This window comes from Bradysia coprophila, unplaced genomic scaffold (genome assembly GCF_014529535.1).
Source record: "Bradysia coprophila strain Holo2 unplaced genomic scaffold, BU_Bcop_v1 contig_358, whole genome shotgun sequence".
Lineage (NCBI taxonomy): Eukaryota > Metazoa > Arthropoda > Insecta > Diptera > Sciaridae > Bradysia > Bradysia coprophila.
In genome coordinates this window covers 1,886,599-1,906,113 of record NW_023503616.1, presented here as the reverse complement: position 1 = coordinate 1,906,113, position 19,515 = coordinate 1,886,599, and the positions used below count along the sequence as shown (strand labels likewise).

Sequence of the window (19,515 nt, the reverse complement as noted above, 5' to 3'; positions counted from 1 at the left end):
AAAACTTTCGTTCAGCATGAATTATGATCTACCTTTGTCAATTGAATCCATCGAAACCATTTTGGTGATTGACCATAGTGTATAATTGTCAGCGAGATAGAATGGAGCAATCGATGAATGTTTGAGAGAAATGTCCATAAAAATATTAATAGGAAAATAACGAAACGTTTGCTATTGTTAGTTATTATTATTTTTGTATATTTCATAGAAATTACAATAAATCGGATTGTTGTGTTTTTTGGGAAATTTATTTTTTTTAACAAATATAATTTTGTTTATTTTGTTTGTATTACCAGCTATTTAACATATTTTATATATTTTGTAGCATTTTCTCATCATCTCTATTTACATTTTTAAATAAATTTGATTTGGAATTTAACAACAATATCTCAACATAAATAAAAACTTTTTTTTTTCATTTTAATTTGTCCATAAAAATAAATATTAAATTTAAATTATGCTTTTGAAATGTATTATACTACAAACATACTGTATTACACGTAGAAAAATCAAATAAATGAATTGCATTTAGGTGTACTTTTATGATAATGAAAAGCATAAAAATTCGTACTGGAAATGAAAACTCATTTTCACTTAACGAATGGTTCGTTGACGAGTTATCAACAGAGATTCGACATTAAATATTTTTTTAGTTTGCATAACAAAATAACGGGATGGCAATTTCCGAAAAAAAAAATATATATTCGGAATGAATAACTTTATCTGTATACCTGATGCAATATAGCCGCGTAAAACTTGAACATTAATTGAATAATGTATTTTCATTTTTCCAATTATTTTCTATATTCTTCAGGGAACTACTGTTTTATGGTCGTTCATAAATCGCGTTTTCTGTTTTCACCGTTCCACTAAGAGCGATTTTCTATAAAAAATTAAAACAAATTCATGAAAAATCTATTTTAGTCGATTGTTTTTCTGATGTGACCTTCGCTGTGTTGTTTTTCTTACAAAATTAAAAGTCATTCTATTTACTACACTTTTTGTCAGACTCCCTTCCTTTTTTTATATTAGGAACGGGACTTGTGAACAACCCTTTTGCATATTTGTAATTCGATTTCGAAACAGGTTAATTAATGATTACATGTTATATTGACGTTCCCACACAAGTATACGCGTAGTGTACCCTGCGTATACGTATTTAATGACAGTAACTTCATGTGTTTTTTTTTTTTGCTTATCGAATATTATCGGATGTGGGAGGAATAATTCGACGTCAAACGTATATAGGCGATGGAAGGACATGAGTGTAATAACTGTGTTTGACGCTTGATGTTCACCTTTTACAGACGGACATATCATCTGTTTTCGACGACAACAAAAATAAGTCATGAAGCCAGAAACTATATTTGGGTAGAGTTTTTCCTATATTTCCCCAAGTTTCCTCATATTTTCCCATATTTTTCTGAAAATAAAATTTGGAAAAATTAAGGAAAATGTGGATTTTGAGAAAACGTTTTCCCAAAAATAGTCCCTGCAAGAACTTTGGATAGCTAAAGTAATCTGATTTAGCAAAATTGTTAAAACGAATGAAGTCAAAGATTTTATTTTAATCTGCAGAAACAAGCCAAGTACAAGATTCGATAACTATCTGTCTGTGTAAGGTTTTATTTAACATTTCGAACAGCGAAATCAGATTGATTTACGTTCTTAGCTCCCCGGAATAAAATGAAGCGATAAAATAAGAAGAAGAAAATTGAAATTAAAATACATTTCGCAATTTTTTCTTTATAAAATCTACGGTTTTTAAGTTTTATAATTGGAATTTTGTTTGTTTTCTCTTCATTTTGTATTAATTTGAAAATTCTATTCTTATCATTTTGCTATCGAGGACTAAATAATTTGAATATTTAAATTTTATCAAATATTTTTTTGGCAGTACTTGCATTTTCTTTCTTTGTTAAATTTCATATTTAGTAAGTTGAATACAAAACGAATCTTTTTGTTTTTTTAAATTTTATGCCATTCGTTAAATAGGTAGTTTTATGAATATTTTATTTTACATTTTTACTGTTTTCGTTTGTATATAAAGTTTTTATTATTCATTTTATTTTTCAAAGTATTTCGGTATTTTTCCTCCCTTAATGTCACTTGGATAAGCTATTGGATTTGTTTATACTGTGAAAACTATCTAAAAATATATATAAAATTTCTAAAATTCTATTTAGTTTATCTGGTAAGTAATTTCAATATTCAAGGTGTCTAAATTCAATAACGACATTTGGCAATATTTTTTATGGATTTGACGTTTTCTTCTCTTTTAAAGTTTGATTTGGAGCAAAATTCTATGGATTTTTTGATATCAATATTATCAACGATGAAAAATGTACAATTTGCTTAAATTCGTTAAATTTTCTTTTCTTTAAATGTACGAAAGTGCTTAATCTTTGGGGTTAAAGTTTTCTCCTATCAACCTATATGAATTGTATGTGCTTCTATGTTTATTTCTATATTATGCACCAGAACGACAATATACATTCTATGCAACGAACAGGGCTTACGTAAGGGAGATTCAGTAAGTTTCTTCTCTTTCGTTTTCCACAGTTTCTTTCGGGAGGTGTTGCACTTTTTGAATTTAGGATTCTAAGCGAAACAGACCATTCACTTTTGCCTCTAATTGACCTGTTGTGATCGAGTCCAGTAGATTTCAGATTTGTAATTATAATGAATTGAGATCAAGCATTTTTAACTTTAAATCTACTGTACTTCCGTGCATGAATCATATATGGAGTTACAAGGCATGATTTTGACAAAGTTGCGTGCCGATATGGCTTATTATACTAATTACGAAGTATTTTTAAGTCTTTACGACAATGTGTCAAGTCAACTATGGAAGCATCTAATTGCAAATCATTAATCATGTGTTGATTAGAAAAGGACAGTGGTTTGAATCATTAACCATCAATGCGTCAGTTCGACGCTCTACCAATTGAGCTACTTCTTGAATTTAGTCCATTTAACCCATTCAGTAGTATTATTCCAAAAAGTGCGTCACCCTTCGGTTTCCTTACGAGAAACAATCAACGATCGAAAAAGTAAACTTATTGGAATAGCTCACCTAAAATAGACCCCGGTAATGACTGATAATGGTAAATATAACAATAATAACTACTCATCGTCATCGCGTAATATAATTTCCATTTACATGAACTCGATGAAATTCAATATGAACCAATTTCAATGTGGGAAGTATATTAATGCACAGAACAAAATCAGTTTTATTCAATTAATTTCAATTTCATTTGCTTTTTATATTTTATATAAAAACTTCACGGCATGTGTTACTCTGTATTTTCGTACTTAACTTTAGCACTTGATCAGATACAATATGGTATCTAAAATTTACCAATCAACGCCTACCTACAAATTGTCAACTATAGTTCGAATTTTTCATTTACGGATATAAATGAAATTATAATTAACAAAAAAAAAATCGTCACCCACTAATTCGTGAATATATATGTTCGTTCAGCAGATGTTGCGAATTTTAATTCGATTTTGCTGATCAAATTTTTCAAATATAAAAACAATTCGTTTAACATTGTCAATTAAATAATTTGAAACTAATTAAAACACACCGTTCCATTGTCACTTTTCAAAGTTGATTCGAAGTGTCGATGCATTGAAGTGAAATGCATTCATAGCGATTAATTGAATATTAATTAATAAATTATCATTCAAAAATAACTTCACCCAGAAACATTACTCTGTTTTGCGACGAGAATTGTTTTTGTGCAAAATTGAGAATAGAGAAATTCCAAAATTTAAATTGGTAAATTATATCGACATTTTCGTCATTATTGTTATTGTTATCGGTTTACATATAATGCCCTTAAAGGGTTAACCAGCGAAAGTTATAAATATTGGTTTAATGTGAATAAATGTTTGTAAAATTAATTCTATCTTTCGTTGGTCCCTTTGCGAAAATAATATGATGTGGCTCAGGAAAATGCTATATAACTTTCGGTCGGTTTATCGTTCTCGGTCGTAGCGCGGGTATTTATGGTTGATTATTTATATAAATTTTCTCATTAACATTTTGTTTGAAGCAAAGAAAATAAATGAAAAATGATCCTCAATGAAACTTAGAAGATATCATTCTTTTACACATTTTATTGACAAAGTTTTTTTTTGTTATATTGACAATCTTGACTTATTTACGTAAATTGATCAAAACGATTTTAATAATAGAAGAAATTAAGTGTGTCATAACATTTTCCTATAAGTTTAATGGCGACAGAAATAAAAAATCATAATTTTTGGCATTCCATATTTACAACACTTAATATTTAAATGTATCACACATTTGTTCATATTTTTATCCATATAATTTTGGTGAATGTATGTGCTACGGTTCGTTTTTCTTTTGAATTTCAGTAAAAACAATATAGGAGAGAATCTCTCAATATTCAATGAATTCATTTTTTTTTTGTTATATGGGATGAATGTATATTCGAATGGAGACAATATATAATGCGCTGTAATGTGTAGTGTAATGTCAGTGAACCAGTTATCATGCTAAATATTATACACAATTCTTCTGAAGTCAATAATAACCATTTTCATAAACTTTCCCGGGCCAATTTTGCTTCGAACAGAGAAAAGTATAATGTTATTTTGTTGATTAACGTTTTACAAACGGCAAGCCTATCACAATTATTAAATCTGTTACTTCATTTGTTGTAAACTACCTCCTACTGTTTGATACGGGATCTACAACTTCAATAATTTTTGTCATACATTACACTATCTAAGAGATCATCTTGTCGTTGCTAATGATAGTAAAATGTCTACCGTAAGTTTACGCTCAGAAAGTTCTTTACAAAAACCATTTACTATTTTGTGTCAAACAGAATAAACCTTTGCGAGGATATAGATGGAAGTTGAAAGGTGATAATTATGGTTTGCAGTCAGCGTCCGTCGCTTTCTGCTGTACAAATTGGTTGCTACAGTAGTTAACATGGTTTTTAGGATTAAATCTATAAGGAGTTCGACCTTTCGGGTCCACTGGTGAAACGTATAGTTCTACTCCCATTTTATTGTAACTAGCTCTGATGAAATTGACATTATCGAGCTCTTAATTCTACTACAGTAAATAATCAGGAGAAGGCATCAAGAATATGTACTAGGCTATGATCATGACTTTCGAGGAAATTGTTGTTGTAAGAACTGTTGCTAATAGAACTGACGTGTCGCATGCAACCCTTTACAGATAAACACACATATATCCCTACCGTTTCCATAAAGTAGCTACCGCCACTCTCTGTTTTGTGAAAGGTGCAGAAAAAGGTTTAAAATGGGAGCAAATATTTCAAATTAATGGAAAAAATATTTTTATTTGTTTAAATAAAAAAAAAATCCCGTTGTGATGGTTTGTAAATATAAATTTGACTGAACCGTGCATAACAGAACTATCCATGAACGAAATGATATCCTGTATTTATTTGTACACAAGCTATACATATACACTCACGTTGCAGCTTTGTATTTTTTTTTTTCGGGAATTTGCGTAAAATATTTATGCATCGAAAATATTTAAATGAAACATGAATCGCATGCATTTTTATTTCACAAACGTTGCAGTCGTGAAAATTAACAACCATAGAAACCGGAAGCTATATTTTTTAGCTTTATCAATTTCATGAAAGTGTTTACATGACGATGTGAGTGTACACAATTTGTACCATGAATGGTAGATGTTTCTTTTCCCTTTTGACTTTTCGCAGCTGAAGTTATGGAAATATTATGATCCTGTGATAAACGTTATAGTGATGTGTAAATAGTAACATTTTTTGATTTATTTCCTTTTTTACGTTCTAGCAGCCTCCCTCATTTTTTTCTGGAACATTTTCACCGGTATAACCATATATATCCATTACTCCCGCAGCAATGTTCGTTAATATATTGGTTTAGTAAATATTTATATATGAATTCTGCGATTTGTATGCTAATTATTAAGTAATTCTACCGTATTCTGCATGAAATAACATTACGCTTTACGTGGAATTGATGCAAATGAATAACATCAACAATACTTTCATGAATAATTTTACGTTTAGTATCATTTCCAATATAAGCACGGGTTTAAAATTGATTTCGATTTTGGTAGATTTGGTGGAGGATTATATGGAATGATAAACACATATGCAATTCAAAATGGAATTAAAGAGACCGAAATATCGTAAATGTTTCTAAACGGGAATTTACTGGAATAAGGTATGGAAAATGCAAATGAAACGTTAAAGTTAAAATTGAGTTATAGATAACATCGCGAACAGTTTTTGCATAAATTTTGAGGTAAGTGGAAGAGATGAGTCGACATCAAGGAATGTATCGGTTGAGAGACCATCCACGAAATATGCACGCGAAAAATGAAGATTCTCAGACCTCTCTCCCTCCCATATATGTAGAAAATATCGATAATGTATGAAGGGAAAATGTTTCTCGATAGTTTCTCTGAGAAATCCCCGTCAACCTTAGGTGCGTGCGTAATTTGTGAATGTTCCCTTGCATTAAGAAAACGTCCATTAAAGGCTAGGTGAAATACTTCAATATGCAGATTATTTCCAATTGGCTCAAAGACAAAAATTAGCAAAAAAAATTGCTACCATTTGGAACATCAACATGAGAAATAAATTGAAAATAGGAAACTGATTTGCGAGTATTCGATGAGCTATCGTTGTTAAACCTATTGCGAGCGGTGGTGCCTAACAACTCATTTTTAAGAATTCGGATTTTTTTCAGTGTGAGCATCCCCATCCAGTTATATATTTATGCGAATCGATATGGCATAGGGAAATGGCAATCATGTGCTTCAGTGAGCATTACGAAATTTATTTAAACAGAAGTCGAAAGTCATTTATTGTGCTATGTGGAGACTTTTTGTCCAGCTTTTTGTAAACAGTAGCCAGTGCCTACTTTTGGTGAAATTGTTTCGCTGAAATAATTTCCTAATTTTCTTCCGTATTATGTTAAATATGAGATGAGGAAATTCGTTGTATTTCAAGAACACTAAAAAAATTGCAAGAGATATAGGGACGTATCGGTTATCGGTTAATTCACACTTTACACAGGATGTTGTGTAGTAATTGATGGAATCGATGGAACCTATAATCCTCCTATAATCCTATAACCGCCAAAAATTTGATTTCCTTAAAAGGTTTCTTCTTTAGATTTGCAATACTCTCTCACACAAAATCAAAACAGGAGTGTTGGTGGAATGTAATTTTAAATTTATACTAAACATTGATCGATACAATAAAATGGACAGAACTGCTTACTTATCACTAAAAGCATTTCGTTTTTTGCAGTTACCAAAGTGTCGCATTTTGACAATACATGTTGGAAGAATTTCATTGCAAAGTGTCAATCGTTAAATCTTAAAAATCAATTTTCAATAAACTTATTTACAGAAGTTATATAGAGCTCACGTTGATTGTGAATATGAATTGAAAAATAAATAACTCTGAACTATATCTACCTAAATCACCGGTAATGTCCATCAAATATGTACATGAATTTTTTGCGTCCATCAAAGGACTACAATCCGCTTTTATGCACCACTTAATAATTTCGAGCTGCCCATATTGAATGAAATCAGTCGCCGGTCATGATAAGCAGCTAACATACACCAAAGCGACGGCTTCGGGCAGCACGCTTTCGTGTTAAATGATACTTTCCCGATTCCGTTCAACATCTTCAGCTTCGTGCTCCTGATCAATACTTGACGCTGAAGAGGCACCGCACAATTGCATCTCAATTTCAGCTAAACGGTTTTCCAATTCCCATTGCTGTTGTGTCAATTTCGAATTTAACGTTACATTTTCCGCTTCGACTGTATGCAATCGATCTCGGAGTCGTTTTATTTCATCTTCTAAGGCTTCATGGGAGCCAAGTAAAGGCATGGCACCGGATAAATGCGTTAGCGAATCACAGATGTGATGACCTTGAATTTTAAAAATTAATTTTTGATTTCGTTTGCAAAATCATTGAGTATTGAGTACCGGTTCGACTAGGTTGCGAAGTCGGTCTGGATTGGTGCGATGCAGCCCTGCTTCGTGGCCGTTCATCTGAACTATTTACACTGGGACTAAGACAAATAGAATTACGATTTTATTTTGGAATGTGTGTGCGGCACAATTTGCCGAATTACCTTATCGATCCAGGTGACTCCATTGCTTTTGCCCGATCAGCTACTAATTCACCTCTCGCTGATCGTGGACTAGGCGCCCGGCTGTGGATTTGTATTTATTTGCTTGTATTAGACATTTTCATTGTAAATCCGCTATTCTTACCTGAATTGTGGATTATAATATGTTAAAGCTGTGTGTGTAGATTGACAAAGCCACATTTCTTCGATAGGTGTTCTACCTTTGGTTTCTACCAAACCAGGCGTTGACTGACATCTTCCCATCGCCACTAAAATATTGAGCTGAGATGAGTCAAGCATTAGGATAAGGGAGTGGGTACACAACGTATCAAAGCCATCGCAATAGCAAGCAGTCAAATAGGTGACCTTTCAGAAGCGGCTAATCATCTGTTGTCGACCAAATAACTGATAAGTTTTAGCTAATGTCTTCTTGTTTAACAAAAAATATGTTTAAAACAAACGAAGTAAAATATTTTGTATCAATCACTCTAAATTTAATGCCTATGTCGCTCGCAATTCGATTTCCGCTTCTGAAAGGTTAAATTTAAATATACCGAAAGTAACGAACCAATAAATTTGGGGGTATGAAAACCGAAACATTTCTGCAATGAGTTATTCTCATCTACATTCTCGATGAGCCTCTCAGACTCACTCGAGTTGCTGTTGCATGGGCAACATAACATTGAATGTGATGTACAAAATCATTAAATTATTGTCAAGTTATGAATTCAGAATTATAACTCACACACGATGTACATGGAAGGACTCTTTATGTTGGTAATTAAATGGAGAAATTCCTAATAAATTACAAGCCTTTAAAGAGGCTTAAAGTCTTCAGAAAATGGAGAATGATTTCAAGGTGTATTTAATGGACAATACACCTGTTAATTAATGTGAATCTGGTGAAAGTAGATTCGTTGTTCTATTTGTTTTCGTTAAGGAATGTCTGTAATAAAGAATTAATTTCAATTTATGTCTAACCTTCGCGCCTCAGTAAATTAGCTTTGAAAGCCACATAATTACAATTACATGTTACAATCGGTATATATTTTAGCAAGCTTTCATGCAAACATAACATAAAGTTTTCATCATCAGCAATACGATCCATCAACGTCGCACAATAACATACCTTTTTCCAGCGGAGCTTTCTTATATTTTTCCAATCTCTTAACAGCAATTGCTTCCAATCTTACTCTTGCTGCCGGATACTCTTTCAAAACATCCCACATATCCTTTTTACTCAGCACAAATAAATCGCTGTAACCAACTGAACGTACACTAGCTGTTCGTCTGTTACCTAGTTGCGCAACGATATTATTTTATAAAAAGAAAAAAAGAAGGAAAGAAAACAAGATGTTAGTTCACAATATAAACACATTTCCATAATTAATTTCAATAGAAATTATAATTAAAATGTTGAAATAAGAAAAATGATGGATTGAGGCAAAAAAGTGCAACAAAAAGAAGGGAAAAAATGGTGCTGACTTTTGATATCTTCTGTGAATGAATTATGAAAATGAGAAGAAAAACCAACAGCTTTTACTAAAGGAGCCACTTAAACTTTCACGCTTCAGAAAACATATCTGCAAATGAATGGAAAAAAAATATTTTCTTTCATTCAATGTTGCAAGCAATTCTGTGTCAGAATTTTTTTTCCAATTTTATTTATTTTAAATGAATGATTACGACCATTTTCAATTGAACACTAAGCAAAAAATCCGGAAAATGTACGTATCGGGTAAAACTGTTTGTGATCAAATAGAAAAACTCAATCAAACAGCGAAAATACGATCATTAGAGAACATTAAAATCAATTCATTTTCCCCATCAACAGTACCACTAACAAGTAAACGTTTCAACATTTTATTTACATATCGGAATTTGCATGAGTGTACATTCACATGAAGGATCATTAAGTACGGTAGTAATAGGCACAAAAAAAAAGTTTTCACAGCCGAAAACAACTTGCAACCTCAGTACGAACCGGGTAGTTCATTAAAAATAACTTATATGTATGCTGATGATTTGTAGCGTACTGGATGGTGTGCTGCGAAGCAATTTGGATGGGTCAAAAGGGCTTAGTTTTTATGTTCCATGCAATTCTACCATAAAATAAAAAAAAGATTTGTTTTTCCAGCAGCGTTTTGGCTAAGTATTATGTATGTATTACAGCGTTTTGTCGCAGGTTTCATCTGAAATAATGTGGCCAATATTTTCTTCTTTACGTAAATATACATAAAACCGCAAATATTTTACTGTATAATCTTTCTTCTCATCAATAAAACGGCTCATCATGCGAAATAAAAATAGGATGTAAATTTATTGATGCGTAGAGAAAATGATGTAAAAGTGTATAGGTATATGCTAAGTGTATAGTTGATGGTTAAATTTAAGAATGAAAGAGGATATAAAATGAACAAGCTATCGAAATTATAAATGTACTTATCGCAAAAAGGTAAAATGTGGTACCACGCCAGGCAAAGCAATATTTATATACTTGGAAAAAAGGGTATACATTGGCTGTAATAATATAATGTATATATATCTGTCTGTAAAACCATTTTAGTTAAAAATAAACTCATTATATTTACCGGATTCTCGGGGTTACATTAAATTTAACAAAAATAAAAGTATCACGTGAAACAGTGTTTTCAGTGTGCATGTTGCTACCAGGCCTTGTTCTAACTAAAACGTATATTTACTCTTCAAAATTTTAAATTTTAAGAGAAGGAGCATATGGGAAATTGTGTTCCGATGAAAGAGATGTGTGTTATGTGTAAAAGTAAATAAACGTACCAACCACTGCTCTCATACATTTTACAGGAATAACAAAGAAAAACGAGGCTTACGTCCATGAATTAATAATTTTTAAAATATCGTCAACTTTCCATTAAAGACTTCAATGTCTTAGACATCACTGTATTTATTTGAATTCAAATTTCGTATATATGATCGATGGCTATGCCATATGATATTTTAATACTGGCTGAGAAAAATGAGGAGTTGCAATCCTGTTAAGCCAAAACACTGTATGGCATTATTTGTGTGCTATCTAGAGCTGTCGAAAGCTTTAGCTTCTTTTGGATTCCATTAAAAAAGTGAAATATTTCCGTAGAATTCAAAGGCTTAAAGCTCTCGAAAGCTCTTTAAAAGCAAAGAAACCAAATACGATACGATGTATTGGCAAGTGTATTGGCTTAACACGGAAGAATTACAATAATTATCTAAATTCACTCCACATGCGTTACCAATATGGTATTTGACATTTGAGTATATTTACGTAGATATCGTAATATCGTATGTAGAATCAAAAGAGAGAATTGGACTGTAATTGTTCAAAATGTCACTTCTCCATTTTCTGCCGCTATAACTGTACCAAAGAAAATAGAAAGCTTTCGCTACATGATTGTTTAATAGGGGGGGTAACAAGCTATAAAAACAGATGATAAAGGTTTCCGAAAAAATTTTCTTTCAAAATCAACAACCACCACTACGAACGGTTTCCCATAGTTAATTATTTTTTAATGGGAACAACAACAATTTTTAGCAGGTTGCCCATTACAATGTTGATTAACTCCAAGTGCAACCACTGCTTGTTAGTATTACTGTACTATAATTAATGTAATATATTAACAGAGGTGCATCAGACAGTTTTGTGTACTAACGAAACCAAAAAAAAAAAATTTGTACGCTGGAAAATTCGCAACCATTAACTTTATTAACAATGACAAAAAATAAACCGAAATTTTAAAGAGAAAACGAATTGAGTAAGCTCGTAAAGCCAACCTTTAAAATGTTTTGTAAATAACAATGAGGGCAGTTTAAGTATACATAGGATGAGTTCACAAGGAACGGTTTTTTTTGGCTGTATAGTATGAGTTAAGGATATAGCATTTCCATTTGGATCCACAATGCCGCTGTCATACAAGGTACAGATTTCAAAAATTTGTAAATATTTCATGCATGAGAAAATTTTATTCCATTGAATGTGATGCTAAAGTAGAGTGTATACGCTATAACAAGCATTACATTTATTTATATACCCAAAAGGATACAATAATATTTTCCTGATGTAAATGTCGGTATTCATGAATTGGAAAGAGTAAATTGAATTGAATTAAGTAGGAAGTCTAAAAACTTAGATTTTCATAGCAAGTGGAAAGTAAGATTCATACTGGAGAAATTGAATTTCTTAGAAAGGAAAAACAGAAATTGTCAAGAACTACTGTAAATAAAATATGTCTAGCGATGACTCACAAATTACACAAATTACTGTGAAATTGCAAAAACAGAAGCAGTCACAATAAACAATTTTGAAGATTATTTGATTAAAAGTAAAATATCATTCAAGTTTCAGACACACATAACCATGGGAGAAAAGGAGTGCTTCAATTCTACTTTCGGAAGAAAAATATGGGAAACTTAGATATTATTTGGTTGAAAGTATTGGATAACAAATTCAACAATGGAAATGTGTGGCTTCAAAATTTTCTGATGTGGTTTGTGGAAAGTCATTTTGTTTGGTTTTAAAGCCAATACACATTCCAGTTGAGCAATTCCCTTTCGTTTCGAAAATAATATTACGTATACTCCACATTTTATTATTTGAAAAGTTAGTTTTTCTTCGTGCTTCTTGTTTTGTTATACCGAGTAAGTTTTCAGAGCTGCATTTTGCATAATATCTCCAAAGTTTTGCTTGATATTTTTTATGAGTGCACAATGCACCCATATAATGTTGACACACTCATAGTACGAGAGACTGGAAATATTGCTTTTAGTCCCGTGCGAAGTGCTCTGGGAGCTTATATATTTAATGTACCGTTTGTAACTGAAGGAATTCAATGTGAAGAGTTAGTGCAAAGCGTTAGCCCATGCCTGTAATTAATGAAAAAAAAAATGACTTGAGGCTATGTGGGTCAGTCACTGAGCTAGAAAAAATTACACTAAGACTCAGTTCGGTGGATCTGGATCGTGTACCCTAAATAGCCTCAATTGAGGCCCAAAAAACCCATCACTAGATTTCATACGAGACAAACGTCACAGCGTGTCTGCTACGTTCTCCACTGTTTTTCCAGAATCTGCTTTACAATATTCGATTTTCGGTTACTCAATGGCGGATTACCATATGGGCAATTCGGGACTTTGCCCAGGTTGCTGGAGATTTGGGGCGCTGGAAAAAGAACGCGAGCAAAGGCAGAAAATTATTGAGACATACATTAGCGACAAAGTTTCCAAATCGTGCGCCAGATTTAGTACGTTTCCAAATCACCGATTTCGCTTCCTTGACATGTCACGTTTCGTTGAGCTTGGTTTAATCAGATTTGCAAAAGCTTTCAAAATAAATATCAGTTTGGTGTTGATCATATTACATAGTGATGTGTTTTGTCTTTTTTTTTATGAAATGAGCGAGCCAATTTCTAAAAAATCGGGTTTTGAGTTCCGGAAAGTTCTACTACTATTCGATTTTTGGCTGGTCGTGGTTTATCTTTTAGAGGAAAAAATGAACGCGTGGGAGACTCTGGTAACGGCAACTATTTAGGAGTGCTTGAGCTTATCGCCGAATACGATCCATTGTTAAAGTCACATCTCGAGAAATACGGCAACAAAGGACGGGGAAAAACTTCATTAAGATTAGTGTCGTTGTGTTAGTGCACATGATTTTACCAGAAAAATCATTTCAGGTCGATGAAGTTAGTTGGGTGAGTCAAGTAAGTTAAAACAGCTTCCCAATGGCGAAAATTGAGGTGCTCGAATTTTAACTCGTATTAATGGTTTTGAGTTAAAACAACATTTCCCTTGGAGTAAGGACTATCGATTTCAAAAAAAAAATATTTCAAGTGATCCATGACCTCCGAAAAAAACCACTTTTAGCCATATCTCCCAAAAATTTTGGGCTACCAACCACATATGGGGCTTAAACTACTCGTCTTGTCAAAAGCCATCAGTCAAAAGTTTACAGAAATCGGTTGAGATTTAGTTTCAATATACTCGAAATGTCACAAATTTGTAACGCAGCTAACGGCCAACTTCTTCGATCACACAAGCCCCACTTCGCAGGCTAAAAATTCAAATTCTCTTTTATATGAAAATAATGTATTGAAGCAACTGGATGTCGATTTGATCATCGACAAATTCGTGGCAGCGAAAGATAGAAAACGTTTTGTTTAAATTGAAACCTTTTTAAAGTTAATTTCTCTTTCTCTCTCTCTATTGTTTTTAAAGGATTTGAAAAATGATAAGAAATCAATAAATTTTTGGTTGTAACAAATTGGATATACTCAATTTACTTTGAAGAATTATCAACGTTGAGTTATTATGCCCAGGGCGCTGGAATACTTAATCCGCCACTGTGGTTACTGAATGTTCATGGTATTTAATTACCCTGACTACTACCATGAGTCTATTTGTTTTAATTGTTATTCAGTTTCGAACGAATTGAAGAATGCTACTTATTATCAAATCGGTGAATTTTGGTTTTGCTCGATTCAAACAAACCAAAAAATAAAATAAAAATAATGACAAAAACCTCGACCAAAACCTTTGTCCTAGATTTGCATGTATTGCTTCACTTTCTATTTCAAAGAAAATTTTAAAATTACAAAGAAGCTTAATTGAATTATGTCTGGGTTAATGACTGAAGTTTTCAAATTATACGAAATTATGTTGACTAAAATGGGAGAGGAAAAAAAACGGCAGACATCTAAAACCTACAATTTACTGAATTATTTACGGGCAATAAATTGGCTAAGCTGTAAAATTACTCTAACACTGACATGAAAATTCATTCCTTGTATTTTCTTACGAATGATTGTGTAAAATAATTATTTTCTCCAATTTTCGTTGAAAGAGAAGAGGTAGAATATCTTTTGAAGCATGTTAGTAATTTCCTGATTTTTTTTTCTTGGTTTTTCATAAGGAATATATCGTTGTAGATGTAGAAGATATTTGCCCCATAATCACAGGAGAAACGAAATGAAAATGGCTCGTCGAGGGTATTCCTAGAATTTGTGTGCATGGCACCAGAAAAGATAAAATGGTTTTTTGGTGTAATCGCTTTGCTGTAGAATTTGTTATGTTGTCTTCTCTGCTTACAAACAATCTACTATTCGCACCGAGGGGCGCACAGTCTCTCCGCAAAATTATATATTACATTCCTGCCTAATATTAATTAACTCTCGTTGTTATTACCCGACATTCCGAGCTCAAATAACTCAAAAACGGAATTTAAAAAGATAAAATATCAAGTCTACAATCTACATTAAAATAAAATCAAAATATTCATCATAATCAAATTAATATTCCGTTACAGATTGTTTCATTCCCATGACGAATGATATATATAAAATCAAACTAAATAAAACACCTGAAAATGAAGAAATGAAATGAAATCGGGAAGACACGTCTTGCACAAATAATTTATTTCGTAACGAAGTCAATTACGTCATCAGTCATCATGGGTAGATGTGACCGAAAATTTAATTTTCAAGTTTTAATTACTTAATCAGCTAAATGGTATCCTATTCGGGAATGAAAATTTCTGCTTACTTTAAACGTACAAAATAGTTTGTATATTTTATGGTGAAGTAGACTGTGGTGCCATGGAAAATAATTTCAATCCGACTAAAATATAGTTGAGTACAAATTTGTGTCTAAGCTAGTGTTAAAAGACGAACGTTTTTCAACGTGGTACACCATATCTACGTGTACTCGAAATTGTTATAAAATATGAAGTGCCTCGATTCATATTATAGACATAGTACCTTGCTACCAAGTACCAAATTTAAAGTTTATATTCAAAGTTACAATTTAATTTCAAGTTAATGAATTTTGAATTAATATGAGCTTTTCGTCGGTATTTCGTTGCCATTTTAACGAATTTTATTTTGCCTCTCTTCAGTCCGGAAGATACAAACAAAAAAAAAAAGAATTTGATTAAGTTGCTCATGAAAATAAAGTGAAAATTTAATTAATTCTTGTATTTCTTGACAGTTTCAGCTTTGACTTTTTTTCCACTTTTTTTTAAGTTGTTCTTTGTTCAATTTCACGATAAACTCGGAAGATTCTAATGCCAACTGGGTACATGCTGTTTTCATGTTTGTATTTTACATTTTTTTCGTATATTTTATTCATTGGGTTGGTAAAAAAAATCCCATTTTCGCTTGTCGAGATTTTTGAATTTGTCACGGTGGTCAAATTTAGAAAAGGATTTTTTCCAGTCGAATAAAAACGGAGTTTAGTGCTGAATTGAGTCACTGGGGGCAAATTTTGTGCAGATGATTTTTTTTTGTCAAACATCTGATGATCGTTTAGACTGGAGTACGCTATAAAAATGAAGGGAAAATCAATATATATCAACGAAAACGGGCTTTCAACTTCGTTGTTGAAACATCATGTCATAATACACGTCGGGTTGGTGAAAATGTTTTTTTAATGGAAATTTCAATAGCAAGGAAAGTACAAAAAAATATGCATTCATCATTCAAATCAGCGAAATATATCAACTATATTCAAACAAAATATCATAATTATCGAGGGGGTTGTGAGGGGGCGGGGGTAATTAAAACCAAATGGAGAAAAGTTGGAAAGTGAAAAAATTGAAAATTTTTATTGCCAGGCAAAGCTTTTTGTTGTTATGCTGCTACGGAATACAGGTTTTTATATCATCAAAAATTCGATAAAATAAAAACAAAAAATTACTTTTGTTAAAAGAAAATGAAGGAGTTTTTTATGTAAATTGCATAACCCATTTCCAAACTAAGAAAGTTCTATTACAACGAAAGGGAATTAAAAAAGAATTTTTTTTTTCATCCTCTACACGTTCAACGATATTGTTGTTATAAAAAGGAAAAGAAAAATTATTTGAAAGGGGGGTACAAAAAAACGTAGCAGTTGCACACCGACAACGATTAATCGAAATAAATTGAAAGAAAAAGAACATTTCTCTGCGTATTTTTTCCATATTGTCTTTAAAATATCCTCTCCGCCTGGCTGCGATATTTACCAAGTTCTTTACCTGCTGTTCCCATGTTTAGAATACTAATTTCGCCAAAGTATGAACCTGCCTTTAATGATGCCATCACGGTTTTACCATTGTCAGCTACAACTTGCAATCGTCCTCTGTTCACAATATACATTTCTTTGCCCACTTCACCTGTAAATGACACAAGAAAAAATGTTCAACGACACCGACATAATGCTAGCGTTGACTTTAAAGAGCAAAGAAGAAATTGGAAAATTTTCATGCTTTTTTTTCTGTAAACTTTCATTCTTGGAAGTTGTGGGACATTATCGTAAAATAAAATGGAGCAAAATCAGCTATTATCGAACCGTTCGATTACATTGTCACAAGAGAAGTATAGAGCTGTTAATAGTTTCTTTAACGTGAAAATGTCGTAATTTCGGACATAATTTCATTTTGCTTCGAATAATAATTTTATTTTTAAACTTCCACCGAAGACGGTTTGTAAAAAAATGCTATAAAATGCTGTGGAACATTTTATGGTATAATTCCGACCAAAAAAGAATTCAGCTACAGGTAAGGTAGATTTATATTGCTGATCCAACAGGATAAAATGTAGATACTAAGGAAGAGCTCCATTTCTGTAAACTAAACTTTTCATAATGCATCATGTAAATATCGTGTTCATTAATTTGTTTGCTTTTAAATTCTCTACATTGCAGGGAGATGCGGGAAATCAGAAACAAAACTACATTTTTTATTTACATCTTTAAAAAAAAAATTCTATTTAAAATCGCTTGATAAGATTTTAGTGTAGACAATTGAGTCGTACAACTTTACTATTGCATAGAAAAATAGGTCAGCATCCTCTTAAATTTTTTGTGTAACAGTAACTTATTAACCGTACGAAGAAACACCTTTGGATTTTTGGCTAAAACATGAAGAATCGATTTTTTTAACTGTGAAAATTCTATGTCTCCAGTTTCGTGGCTGATCACAATGTGAATGTGAGATACTCTCAGAGTTCTACAACAACCAAATACAAAGTATACAGTAGAAGGTTCCAAAAATAACCAAATAAAATTGTACCAAGTCATACAAATCGAAACACTCCGATCCGAAACATGTTTCGAAGACTCTGCAGAATTCTGTGAATCTTGGAGACAGTGATACCGTACATCAAATGCAATGGAAGCGAAGGGAAAATGAATTTTGCCTGGTTTATGGTCCTCATAGACAGAGGACCTCGGCATTGCACGATATTTGTTTCTAAATTTGGTCACCCATGTCAAAAATGGTCTAAAATATCAGTCGATACTGTCCAGAATCTGGAAATAATCTGCAATTCTGGAAAAATTGGTCACTTACATCAAACGCAATGGAGGCGAAACGAAATTTAATTTTGTCTGGTTTATGGCATACATAGACAGAGGACCTGGGCATTGCACGATATTTATTCCAAAACAGGGTCACCCATATTAAAAATAAGTCGAAATATTAGTTTGAAATCAGTCGATACCGTGCAATATTGCACGGTAACGACGGTTTATTTACCCATTTTTCACGCTATTTTTGATATGGGTGACCCTGTTTTGGAATAAATATCGTGCAATGCCCAGGTCCTCTGTCTATGTATGCCATAAACCAGGCAAAATTAAATTTCGTTTCGCCTCCATTGCGTTTGATGTAAGTGACCAATTTTTCCAGAATTGCAGATTATTTCCAGATTCTGGACAGTATCGACTGATATTTTAGACCATTTTTGACATGGGTGACCAAATTTAGAAACAAATATCGTGCAATGCCGAGGTCGTCTGTCTATGAGGACCATAAACCAGGCAAAATTCATTTTCCCTTCGCTTCCATTGCATTTGATGTACGGTATCACTGTCTCCAAGATTCACAGAATTCTGCAGAGTCTTCGAAACATGTTTCGGATCGGAGTGTTTCGATTTGTATGACTTGGTACAATTTTATTTGCTTATTTTTGGAACCTTCTACTGTATACTTTGTATTTGGTTGTTGTAGAACTCTGAGAGTATCTCACATTCACATTGTGATCAGCCACGAAACTGGAGACATAGAATTTTCACAGTTAAAAAAATCGATTCTTCATGTTTTAGCCAAAAATCCAAAGGTGTTTCTTCGTATGGTTAATAAGTTACTGTTACACAAAAAATTTAAGAGGATGCTGACCTATTTTTCTATGCAATAGTAAAGTTGTACGACTCAATTGTCTACACTAAAATCTTATCAAGCGATTTTAAATAGAATTTTCTTTTTAAAGATGTAAATAAAAAATGTAGTTTTGTTTCTGATTTCCCGCATCTCCCAGTAGATAGTTTTCGAAAGCCGGTGATTTTCTATATATAATGTTTAGTCGGTGCCG

The 19,515-nt window shown here is 32.3% G+C and overlaps 1 protein-coding gene across 5 annotated transcripts in view; it reads right to left on the bottom strand.

Annotated features, from left to right (window-relative positions):
- Positions 1–365: 365 nt before the first annotated feature.
- The window catches only part of LOC119081729 (cyclic nucleotide-gated cation channel alpha-3), a 144,839-nt gene continuing 125,689 nt past the window's right edge, over positions 366–19,515 (bottom strand). For 3 of the 5 annotated variants that reach the window (XM_037190890.1, XM_037190892.1, XM_037190893.1), the window contains 6 exons: positions 17,169–17,318; positions 9,297–9,464; positions 8,313–8,436; positions 8,171–8,251; positions 8,022–8,107; positions 366–7,963 (listed from right to left, as the gene is read on the bottom strand). In XM_037190890.1, the coding sequence (XP_037046785.1) occupies positions 7,683–7,963; positions 8,022–8,107; positions 8,171–8,251; positions 8,313–8,436; positions 9,297–9,464; positions 17,169–17,318 (890 nt within the window). In that variant the 3' untranslated portion in view covers positions 366–7,682. The remainder of the gene's footprint in view (positions 7,964–8,021; positions 8,108–8,170; positions 8,252–8,312; positions 8,437–9,296; positions 9,465–17,168; positions 17,319–19,515) is intronic. The other 2 variants (XM_037190891.1, XM_037190894.1) reach the window with 1 other exon arrangement.